General features: G+C 33.1%; 2 protein-coding genes and 1 pseudogene across 2 annotated transcripts; all 3 read right to left on the reverse strand.

Moving 5' to 3' along the window:
* Window positions 1-78: 78 nt before the first annotated feature.
* LOC134245558 (uncharacterized) lies at window positions 79-1,108 on the reverse strand. The gene has a single exon (XM_062727836.1). It carries the CDS (start codon window positions 1,080-1,082, stop codon window positions 264-266), a length of 819 nt encoding a protein of 272 aa, XP_062583820.1. The 5' UTR covers window positions 1,083-1,108; the 3' UTR covers window positions 79-263.
* Window positions 1,109-6,024: 4,916 nt separating this feature from the next.
* On the reverse strand, window positions 6,025-7,087 carry LOC134245559 (protein lin-41-like). Its single transcript, XM_062727837.1, has one exon. The coding sequence runs from the start codon at window positions 6,818-6,820 to the stop codon at window positions 6,200-6,202; it is 621 nt and encodes a 206-aa protein (XP_062583821.1). The 5' UTR covers window positions 6,821-7,087; the 3' UTR covers window positions 6,025-6,199.
* Window positions 7,088-10,273: 3,186 nt separating this feature from the next.
* Window positions 10,274-12,464, reverse strand: LOC134245560 (uncharacterized; annotated as a pseudogene).
* Window positions 12,465-12,776: the final 312 nt, after the last annotated feature.

Below are 12,776 nucleotides of genomic sequence, written 5' to 3' on the forward strand. Positions count from 1 at the left end.
TCTGTAGCGACAATTTATTCTGAAGAAAATCAAATGACAATTTATTGAAACGAAAAAATACAACTCTAAGGCGCTTCTTTGAAATGTTTAACAAATTTTTACATTACAACTTATATACAGAAAAATGCTTAATTATTAAAATGAACTTTAAAAATATTAAGCACATAATATTATATATTTATCCAATTGTACAATACAATACGATCACATAATATGAAAAAAATGTTAAAAAGAAGTCTTTTATGGATAAAATAATTTTTAAGTCATTGTAGTGAAAGTACTTTGATTTTTTCAGACAACCATTCCCCGACATACAGGTTGTCATGCTCGTCTATACAGAGAGCTCGTGGCATGTTCATGTCTTTATACTGAATGTAGTGAAGCAGTTCACCATTTTCATCAATCGAGTGAATTCTGTTTCTCACCATGTCCGCTACAATGATGTTATTCTTGGAATCACAACAGATGCCGTATGGATCAAACTGAGGGTCACTTTGTGCTCCTGTGTAACGGAATCTGAGAAAGCCCCCGGCGTCCGTGACGACCACGGCATTCACATCAGAAACGCAGATGTCTCCATTGCCGTTTTCTGTTATGTAGGACGGGCAGATAAAAAGGGGACGATTTTTGTCTGTGCCTATTTCGAATTGCTTACGACCTTTCTTTGATAACTTGAGAACTTTACCTAGTGAGCGGTCATGTACCTGCTGGTTCCAGAAACTAACTAAAAAGGCACCTGATTTACACGCTGTAATCCCATTTGGTGTGTATCCACTGGATAGTTCATCTACATGTAGCGTAGGCCATGAAGAATAAGAACCCGCCCATGATCTGTTAGATGCATCCCAAAGAACGAAATTGGTTAAACTGATAAAACAGAAACAGGACCCAAAAGTAGAGTAGATATGTATTGGGCCATTTCTTAGCTCATAAGAGGAATCATCGCTTTTTGTGTTTAAAACAGAAACGCACACCCTTCCTGCGCCTGCATGTTTCAGATCGATTATATACTTCTGTCGGTATTTTATTGTCCTCACTATTTTTACTCGATTCACAATGGCAGACAAAACCTGAGCTTGCATCACTGGCTTTTTTTTTGTATTATTGCAACAACCTTCAAATAAAAAAAAATGCATCAACATTAATGAATTTCGATTTTTGTTCTAAATATATTTAGTATAAGGATATGAAGATAACGAACAGAATTCAATAATAAAGTCCATATATAAGGCCAATTTTCCTAATGCAAGTCAAAATATACATAGCACGTGGCACAGGTATAGATTAAAAAATAACTAATACATATACTTTTATTAGGGAAAGATACCAGGTATATACACACAAAATAAAAGTTTAAATAAAAAGTAAACGGGGGCGTGGTGTTGGGAGGGGGCTAATTTTGATTACCTTTATATTCTGATAGCTTTAACAATGTGATTTTTGTGGGACGCAAATTTAGCGATTTTTATTTAAAAACTAGATTTTATTTTCAGCGAGTAGTAATTTTTAGCGATTTTAAAATGCCCATTAAAGAAGCTTGTACAAATAACACGCAATTTATTTTTAGAGATATTTAATTTAAGCGTTCTAAACAGCCTCGCTAATAATGCCAAAATTAAATCCTCAATAAAATTTCTACTCATACGGAAATTCTATAAATTGGTTCCATCAGTAAAAGAATATATTCATACATGATCTATTTTATTATTTATTTCAGCGTAATTCAAAGTTTACCATTTTTTGTTGAACGACATTTATTTATTATACCTCATCGGATCCTAAATTGAAAATCTTGTATAGTCGTCCAAGTTTCTTGTAAATTTTTCTTTAGATCAAAGTCCCTTAAATCGCTTTCCTTTTGTTCAATAATCAGGATTACACGGATCTACAGTTGAACTTTTTGGTTCAACAATATTTTCTCCCTCAATAATTTTGAAGATGTTTCTGATAATGATTATATAAAAGACTTAATTTGACTGTACAGGCAGACTGAACAAAGGAGTTTTCCACTTAAGTATAGTAGCTTGGTCCCTTTTTTCGCCCTTATTTTACAGAATATACTTGAGGATATGGTATTATTTTTATTTGCATGGTGTATAACATAGTATTTCTGATTGAAATATTGTAGAATCATCATTAATCACTTTAAGCATTAAGAAATATAGGCCAATATTCGACACCTACCGCACGTAGAAATTCCGGAACATTTTCTTTCGAACAGAGTGCGGTTTCTCTATTACATACAAATGGGCGGAGACATTTAAATTAGGTACTATATAAAGGATGACATGGTGAGCTGTAGCGTGAAATAAGAAATGATAAACAATACTACATGTAGTAAACGATGGGTCAAAATAATCTTCAATAAGCTTGAATTTTATTTTGCATTATTCGTATTCTTCTTAACTTGGTGTGAGTGAGGGGTCTTCTTTTTGTTTTTGATGTATAGTTGGTCAGAGTTTTGAATATCCCAAAATCACGTTAATTTTGTTTTATCTATCATTGTTGAATAAAATGTCAAAATATTTTAACCACTTTATTTATTTTCTTTAATATGATGAAAAAGTACGAGCGATCAAATAATAATTTACCTCCTTTCCTTTGCAAAGGGGCAGCTAAGAAAAAATATAAACAACTTTTTAACAAGAATATAGATACCCAAATAAAAGTTTGATAAAGCAAAAGTAAAAGAGGAAACCCTCCCAAACTTGAAAAAGTGATTATTTGGGAGTGGGAGTCTAACTATTACTCATTTTGATTTGAAAAATTAAACATTAAGATTAATGTGTGTTCATTCGTATCGCAACAGCGTAAAAAAAGTTTTTTTGTGGGGGGGGGGGGGGATGAAAACCTCAAGATTTTTCTCACCCATCCAACCCCTGATACTACCTGCCTGACATGTATATCTATTTCTTAATTTCATTCTAAATTCTGCATTGAATATTCTGATTTACTTATCGATTATTGATTAATACATGACTTGTACAAATACTTGTAATATAAACATGTATATAAACACTTCAAAAACAGTTGCTGGAATAATAGAAACATAATTATTATTTATGCCTGCTATGAGAAATATCAGCCTGATTGTGCAGTAGAAAAAAATACAGGTATGCAGTATTGTCGATTTTGTCATTAAATTGAATGTCATAAAGTCAAATGTATAGCAAATCATTACGGGGAATTTATTATACTTCACAAGGATTTTCTCTTATTATAATAAATATCACAAGATTGGTAAATGAAATTCAAACTCAATAGTAATGTTTTTCGTTGCATTAATACATTTGAAGTTTTTCCGAGTTTGTATGCTTCCAAAAACGTGGCAAGAGTGTAAGATTGCTATGAATATTGAAGTTGTCAGTATAGTGCATTTGTTTAGACTGGATAAATGAGAAGAAATTGTTACGTCTTTGGCATTTTGTGCATGTTTGTTTCTATTGATTAAATGTGTAATTATGTTTACATCTATCTACTCGTATTTTGATGTGTGTTGAATGCAATCCCAGGAAAATTGCGATTACATTCATGAGAATTAAAAATATGTCCCGGAAAATCATCAAAGTTTAACATAAGAGGTAGTCTATAAAGAACTTTGTTTTGATTTTTTAAAAAAAAAAGATTAAAGCTGGTGACTGCACTTTTCCAATACGAGCTACATGTGTCGCTTCTTACAGAAAAAAAAAAAAACACGCTTTCCAGAGGTATTTACCTGTGTCGGTATGGAATCACGTGACATATTATCTATTCTTAGCAGGTCAACAAGAGGTTAATCCTATGTAAATGTACTCACCGAACAGATTCAAAATCATGATACTTTTTCCTAGAAAACATACAGCGCAAGGTTGTTCAACAAAAATATTTTCACATCACTTTTTATACACTGAATTGACCACGGATTTTTTTCCGTTATTTCCTGATTATGACAACGAGCACACGGCGGGTGTGACCGGTCGGCAGGGGATGCTCACTCCTCCATGGCACCTGATCCCACCTCTGATGTTTCGGAGGTCCGTGTTTGCTCTGCTCTTATTTTGTATATTTGTTTAAACCGGTCACGGTAGCCTAGTGGTAGAGCGTTCGCTTCGTGATCGGGAGGCCCGGGTTCGATTCTCGATCGCGGCGCCGCGTCATACCTAAGACGTAAACAAAGGTAGTGACTGTTCCTTCGCCAAGCGCTCGGCACTAGAAGTGAAAGTCACGGGTCTTTCGGATATGACCTTAAAAACGTAGGTCCCGTGTCACGGTAGGCGTTGGCACGATAAAGAACCCTCACTGCTCAATGGCCCTGAGTGCCGAGTATAGGTCTAAATTTGAAGCCCTTCACCGGCATCGGTGACGTCTCCATATGAGTGAAAAATTCTTAAGAGGGACGTTAAACAATATACAATCAATCAATCAATATATTTGTTTAATGGACGTTGAGATTGAATACTGTTCGTTATTTCCATATCCTTATTGTATAAATATAATATACACATTATATTTTGATCTCGACTTTGAACAAATCTGCGCTCGATGTTTACGAAAGCTGTGAAGTGGGTACCTGTCACAAATTTCTTTTCATATTTATGAAAATCAAAGGACCCCACCTTCAAAACATGGCTTGGCGTGTTGTCTATTGCAATTATTTTATATTTTTAAACGTTGGCACAAATAGTACAGACAAAATAAATTTTACTTTTTAAGTGTCTTAATGAAAGTTTAAAATTTGACAAGTAACCGGTGATCACAGATAATGCCTTATTGAGACTTCTTCTTTGAATCGAAACAATAAGACGCAAAATAATTTGAAACTCGGATATTCTCTTTTTCTCGAAAAAAATCTCTCTCTCTCTCTCTCTCTCTCTTTATTTTATTTTAATTAAAGTGAAATAAATCTGACAAATTTGGTATTTGTAGGACCCTAATCCGTGCTACTACACCAATTGAACGGTACGGTTCGGTACGCTTTGTGCACGGAACGGTACGTTTTTTTGAACGGAATAGATAGTTTTGTGAACGGTACGGTACGCTTTGAGCACAGAACGGTTCGCTTTGTGAACGGTACGGTACGCTTTGTGCAAGGAACGATTCGCTTTGTGCCCAGAACGGTTCGATTTGTGCACGGAACAGTACGCTTTGTGGACGGTACGTTTCGTTTCTTGCACAGAATGGTTCGTTTTGTGAACGGTACGCTTTGAGAAACGGTATGCAAATGAAGTGGACGGAGCCTGTTAGCTTTAGTTCTTGATTGGCTGCTAAAATTAATTAATTTTGAATGACTTTTGAAGTACTTAACGCACGTATATAATTATATTTTAGCTATCAACATCAGCAATCATTTCTCGGTTTCAATTTAAAGATAAATCTACACTACAGCGGTGATGGGGGAAATGAAAGGAAGAAAAAACATCATCCCACCGATGTCCTTGGCATTATGTATAGATATGTATTAATATGTATAGAACTCGTAAAGAATTCCGTACTTAATTTTCACGTATGCTGAACCTTGAAGTTCATTTTAAGAAGAAAAAAAATTAAATTAAATATTTTTTTTTTCTAAAGTTGTAACATAATTAAAAAGAGTTGATATATACCGGGTATATAATTGTTCTATACATATAACTCTATGCACATCCATATATAAATTATTTTTAATTGATTGATCTATGGAAATAAATATGACATTTGCCATTTTCCATTTATTTTAGATCCTCGAGAATTGTCGTTTGAAAGACCCTAAACAACTATTTCACCAGATTGCCTCACTTTATTTAGAAAATCTTTCTAAGAGTCGCACAGAAATCATGTTAAAGAACTTGTAATCATGACAGAATTATATTTTAATACAGAAATCAACGTGCCTTTGAGAAAACTATATTTATATTTGTATGAAAAGATTCCTTTACAGTAAAATTATACTTTATAAAAGTAAAATGTTCCAAACAAAATATTTTGTCCATTTATATATTAAAAAAAAATAAAGTAAATACTGTTAAACAATTAAGGAATTTTATTGGAAAGGTTATAATAATACAAACAGTGAATATATTTGTGATATTACATATGAAAGGTGCACAAAATCACTCTTCAATCGTCTGAATTAATTCAAAATATTAGATTTATACATTTATTATAGTATCTTACATTAACATTGAAAAAATAAAAAAAAAATCAACCAATCAATAAGTGCCGCGGATGGACTTATTCCAAATCATTGAAGTGAGAGGACTTTAATTTCTTCAGACAACCATTCTCCCACATACAAGATATTATGTTTATTTATACAGAGAGCACGTGGCATGTGCATGCCTTGATACTGAATAAAGTGAAGAAGCTCTCCGTTTTGATCAATCATGTGAATTCTATTCTTCACCATGTCCGCAACAATAATGTTATTCTTGGAATCACAGCAGATGCCGTATGGATCAAATTGTGGATCACTTTGTGTTCCTGTGTAACGAAATCTCAGAAAGCCTCCTGCATCCGTGACGACCACAGCGTTCACATCAGAAACGCAGATGTCTTCATTTCCGTTTTCTGTTATATAGGTGGGGCATATGAAAAGGGGTCGATTTTTGTCCGTTTCCTTGTCAAAGAGCTTAACACCACCAAGAGATAACTTAAGTACATTACCTAGTGAACGCTTATGCACCTGATAGTTCCAGAGACAAACCAAAATGGTCCCCGATTTGCACATCGCTGATCCATTTGGTGTGTATCCACCAGTTAGTTCATCTGGCAAAGGCCAAAATCTGTAGAATGTATTAGGATTATATGTTTCACCTGGCAAAGGATATCTGTCATAGTTATCTTTGTCCATACGACATTCCATCAATGATCTCTCACATGTATTCCAAAAAATGAATACTTCACAAAAGTCGTCATTTGTAAAACACAAACAGGACCCATGAGTAGAGAGAAATGGAATGGAATCATCTCTTAATATGCAAGAAGGATTGTGTTTTCAACAGAAACAATTAGCCTTCCTTTATTTACATATTTGAGATCAGTTATATACTTCTGTCCATAATTAATTGTTTTTGCTATTTTCACTCGATTCACAACAGCAGAAAAAACCTGGGCTTGCATTAATCTTTTTACTTGTCATAAAACCAATTACTGATAAAAATTGCTGATAAAAATAAAGCATTAATTGTAATATTTTTTTCAACAAATAAATAAACAAATCCGTATCGCCGAATATTAATATGCATAAATTTCATGTACTTCTAAATTATTAACTTCATGTTTTTTTTAAAAATTCGTATCGCCGAATATTAATATGCATAAATTACATGTACTTCTAAATTATTAACTTCATGTTTTTTAAACACAAACAGGATCCATGTTAAGCTGTTACGGAGATTGCAAAGTGATTCCAAGAACTCAATGCGAAGTTTGACCTAGATTCCATCAGATGTAAAATTTTACGCTCTATTATTTCCGTGTATTTAACTTTGTTTTGTGACTTTTATAGTATATCTTTCGACTCCTGTTAGACAGTGAATCAGTGCGGAACATTTCCGGTAAATTTGAAATGATATTTTAATTGTACAATTACATAAATTACGGAGTTCAAATTTTTTGTTCTTCTTTACACAAATGAAGTCTACAGAATGGTCAAAAAAGCATCATGATTAAGGTTCACATAAAAGGCAATTAAATCTCGTACGCGAGATGCACTTATCGAAACGGCAGATATAAGGGAAGATGTATCAAAATTATTATTAATAATTAGAAAATCCCAGAATGCTGTAACCAGTCAATCCATAGCTTGATCAAAAAAGTGATGAGAGAAGTTAGCATTGATAAAAAAAAATTAGTGCATAAAGCACACCCTCTACTTCAACTACTGACGCAAAATCTATGGGACCGTCCTCATCATGAATGCTGCAGGATAGTCTAATTTTGGAATATTTTAGAAAATTTTACAACATAACTGTTAATTGCGATAATTTTGGACTGTAAGTTTTATCACAATATTTCACAATCAGGGATAATAGAACTTAACATGTTTCGACAATTGATTGCAGTAATTGGTAATCTTCACAATTTGTCGATAGTTTTTTCAATGTTAAGACATTTTGCTTTATTAATTTATTAATTAGTAAAGTGTTATGGCCACGTTTTAAATCTTCCACGTGATCTCGAAACTGTCTTATGTTGATGGAGAATTTAAGAATTAAACGATACTAACCAAGTAGACGTTTGATTGCAATTATCCGAAATATACGTCAATATAAGAGATAAGGTGCCACTGACCCCCACCCACACATTACAGTATAGAGAGTTTTCTTTTGTGGCTACAACACCCTTAAATGTTGAATTCTGTGAACTTTTCTGCAATCTCACCTCCCCTATCTCATTCGGTGAATCACAATAAAATTTTTCTTGGCAAGTATCGTTTAAATTTTAAAATAAATATTCTGTCACTAATATTATGTCAGGTGTCAGAATTAAAAGACTGTATTTTTAAACCAGATTTGACTAAACAAACGAGATAGATGTATTAAAATGTTAATAAGACAATGTTCAACACAACCTTACCTGCTAGGCTTAACTTTTCTCAGAAAACGACTTCTTTATTGAATCAAAATTCACTTTAGGTTTTAAGGTATAAATATCGTCCATCAATCAAGGCGGTAAAGAAGGGTTATATATTGATCGTTTCTGTATAAAGCCTTATCAGCACTATTTCAGTTTTAAAAGGAAAACATAATCTGTTTTCGTAATTTTTTTTTCTAACTCGTTTTCGTATCACACAGCTGTGTCGTCACACAATGGGTTTTGCGTAAGAGTATTGAGGTAAAATGAATTGGAGTCCTATATAAAAGCAGTGTTAAACATTATTTGTCGTGTAAAAACATGGGATAAAAAGAATCTCACATGATTTGCAGTTTCATGTAAATATGATTTTTATCCAATTCGTTGTGTGTTTTTATCCCTTCCCCAATGCTCGGGGATAAAAACCACACAACTCGTTGGATAAAAATCATATCCAACTTCAAATCATTTGAGTTCCTATATATATCATATTGTTCAGAAGACCTTTAACTGTTATGATCTTTTTGTCACAGAAACGCCCTTCCTGTGTACAAAACTTCACCTTCATTTTAAATGTACTGTAGAATGTAAAATATTATACCTATATAATGGCAGCCGAGAAGGGTCATAATGATTCGATTTTTATTGTGCAAGAACTTTGTCAGCAATATGTCAAATGTATTTTAACAAGAAAACAGCATTTATTTCTCATCTTTTGCCATCTAAAACCATTCCGAGATGTTTTGTACTCGCGTAAAATAGGGAATTAACTATTATCAACTTTATCGGCACGAAGTTCTACGGAGGCACTATTCTTAGTCTAATCATTCTATAATATAAGCTAGAAACTAGAGTCCTTGTTTCTTCGAAGAATAAAGATGGTTTTGCAATTGCTTATGAAAGCGGGGATTTTAATAATTATTTTAATAAGAAGATAGCATTGATGGGATTTACCCAGTTGTACGGGGTTCGCGTCTGTACGCTGACTAAAAATCCAATGTATTTAGAAAGTGGATAAGTATCATGTAGTTAAACCTTCTACTGAAATTATTAAAGCCAGAGGTTAACATGAGGCAATACCTTGCATAAGTATATGGATATAAACGCGTCATCGCCAACAGTTAGGCTTTTTTTTGCCTTGAAAATCTCATAATGGTGTATAGATAGTAATGGCCTCAGCAGCAATTGTAGTTTACCTAAGAAATATGTACTTTGCCAGCAATGCTACAAACCCTAATGCTTTTTTACATGAAGTAAATGGGTGGTCAGTTAGAGCTAAGCAGTTTGCCATTTCCCATTTATTTGGATCCTCGAGAATTGTCGTTTGAAAGACCCTAAACAAGTATTTCACCAGATTGCCTCACGTTATTTAGAAAATCTTTCTAAAAGTCGCACGGAAATCAAACTACAGAACTTGTAATCTTGAAAGAATTATATTTTAACACAGAAATCAATATGCCCTTGCGAAAACTATATTTTTTATTTGTACGAAAAGATTCCTTTACAGTAAAATTATACTTAATAAAAGTAAAATGTTCCAAACAAAATTTTTTGTCCATTTATAAATTTAGAAATAAAATAAATACTGTTAAACATTTTAGGAATTTTATTGGAAAGGTTATAATAATACAAACATACAGTGAATATATTTATGATTTTACATATGAAAGGTGCACAAAATCACTCCTCAATCGCCTGAATTGATTCAAAACATTAGATTTATACATTTATTATAGTATCTTACATTAACATTGATAAAAAATATTTTAAAAAATCAACCAATCAATAAGTGCCGCGGATGGAATTATTCCAAATCATTGAAGTGAGAGGACTTTAATTTCTTCAGACAACCATTCCCCCACATACAAGATATTATGTTTATTTATACAGAGAGCACGTTGCATGTGCATGTCTTGATACTGAATAAAGTAAAGAAGCTCTACGTTTTGATCATGTGAATTCTATTCTTCACCATGTCCGCTACAATGATGTTATTCTTGGAATCACAACAGATGCCGTATGGATCAAATTGTGGATCACTTTGTGTTCCTGTGTAACGAAATCTCAGAAAGCCTCCCGCATCCGTGACGACCACAACGTTCACATCAGAAACGCAGATGTCTTCATTTCCGTTTTCTGTTATATAGGTGGGGCATATGAAAAGGGGCCGATTTTTGTCGGTTTCCATTTCAAAGAGCTTAACTCCACCAAGAGATAACTTAAGTACTTTCCTAGTGAACGCTTATGCACCTGATGGTTCCAGAGACAAACCAAAATGGCCCCCGATTTGCACATCGCTGATCCATTTGGTGTGTATCCACCAGTTAGTTCATCTGGCAAAGGCCAAAATCTGTGGAATGTATTAGGATTATATGGTTCACCTGGCAAAGGATATCTGTCATAGTAACTGTTATCTTTTTCCATACGACATTCCATCAATGATCTCTCACATGTATTCCAAAAAATGAATATTTCACAAAACTCGTCATTTGTATAACACAAACAGGACCCATGAGTAGAGAGAAATAGAATGGAATCATCTTTTAATATGCAAGAAGGATCTGTGCCTTTTGTGTTTTCAACAGAAACAATTAGCCTTCCTTTATTTACATATTTCAGATCAGTTATATACTTCTGTCCATAATTAATTGTTTTTGCTATTTTCACTAGATTCACAACAGCAGAAAAAACCTGGGCTTGCATTATTCTTTTTACCTGTCATAAAACCAATTGCTGATAAAAATTGCTGATAAAAATAAAGCATTAATTGTAATATTTTTTTCAACAAATAAATAAACAAATCCGTATCGCCGAATATTAATATGCATAAATTTCATGTACTTCTAAATTATTACCTTCATGTTTTTTTTTTAAAATTCGTATCGCCGAATATTAATATGCATAAATTACATGTACTTCTAAATTATTAACTTCATGTTTTTTAAACACAAACAGGATCCATGTTAAGCTCTTCCGGAGATTGCAAAGTGATTCCAAGAACTCAGTGCGAAGTTTGACCTAGATTCCATCAGATGTAAAATTTTACGCTCTATTATTTCTGTGTATTTAACTTTGTTTTGTGACTTTTATAGTATATCTTTCGACTCCTGTTAGATAGTGAATTAGTGCGAAACATTTCCGGTGAATTTGAAATGATATTTAAATTGTACAATTACATAATTTACGGAGTTCATTTTTTTTCTTCTTTACACAAGTGAAGTCTACAGAATAGTCAGAAGAGCATCATGATTAAGGTTCATATAAAAGGCAATAAAATCTCGTACGCGAGGTGCACTTATTGAAAGGGCGGAATTAGGGAAGATGTAACAAAATTATTAATAATGATTAAAAAACCCTAGAATGCTGTAACCAGCCAAACCATAGCCCGCTGGATCAAAAAAGTGTTGACAGAAGTTAGCATTGATAAAAAAAAATAGTGTTTGAAGCATACACTCTACTGCAACTACTGACGCAAAATCTATGGGACCGTCGTCACCATGAATGCTGCAGGATAGTCTAATTCTGGAATATTTTACAAGTTTTATAACATAACTGTTAAGTGCGATAATTCTGGACTGTAAGTTTTATCACAATATTCCACAATCAGGGATAATAGAACTTATCATGTTTCCACAATTGATTGCAGTAATTGGTAATCTTCACAATTTGTCGACAGTTTTGCAATGTTAAGACATTTTGCTTAATTAATTTATTAATTAGTAAAGTGTTATGGTCACGCTTTAAATCTTCCACGTGATCTCGATACTGTCGTATGTTGATGGAGAATTTAAGAATTAAACGGTACTTACCAAGTAGACGTTTGATTGCAATTATCCGAAATATACGTCAATATAAGAGATCAGGTGCCACTGACCCCCACCCACACATTACAGTATAGAGAGTTTTGTTTTCTGGCTACAACACCCTTAAATGTTGAATTCTGTGAACAATTTTGCAATCTCACCTCCCCTATCTCATTCGGAGAATCACAATTAAATTTTTCTTGGCAAGTATCGTTTAAATTTTAAATTAAATATTATGTCACTAATATTATGTCAGGTGTCAGAAATAAAAGACTGTATTTTAAAACCAGATTAAACCAAACAAACGAGATAGATGTATTAAAATGTTAATAAGACAATGTTCAACACAACCTTACCTGCTAGGCTTTACTTTTTTTTCAGAAAACGACTTCCTTATTGAATCAAAATTCACTTTCGGTTTTAAGGTATAAATATCTTCCG

Source organism: Saccostrea cucullata, unplaced genomic scaffold (assembly GCF_032062105.1).
Source record: "Saccostrea cucullata isolate Sc308-1 unplaced genomic scaffold, CSIRO_AGI_Scuc_v1 ctg2298, whole genome shotgun sequence".
NCBI lineage: Eukaryota > Metazoa > Mollusca > Bivalvia > Ostreida > Ostreidae > Saccostrea > Saccostrea cuccullata.

Bases quoted from the DNA above. Each gene is read 5' to 3' on its own strand.
- LOC134245558 (XM_062727836.1), bottom strand. From the start codon at position 1,082: ATGCAAGCTCAGGTTTTGTCTGCCATTGTGAATCGAGTAAAAATAGTG.
- LOC134245559 (XM_062727837.1), bottom strand. From the start codon at position 6,820: ATGGAATGTCGTATGGACAAAGATAACTATGACAGATATCCTTTGCCA.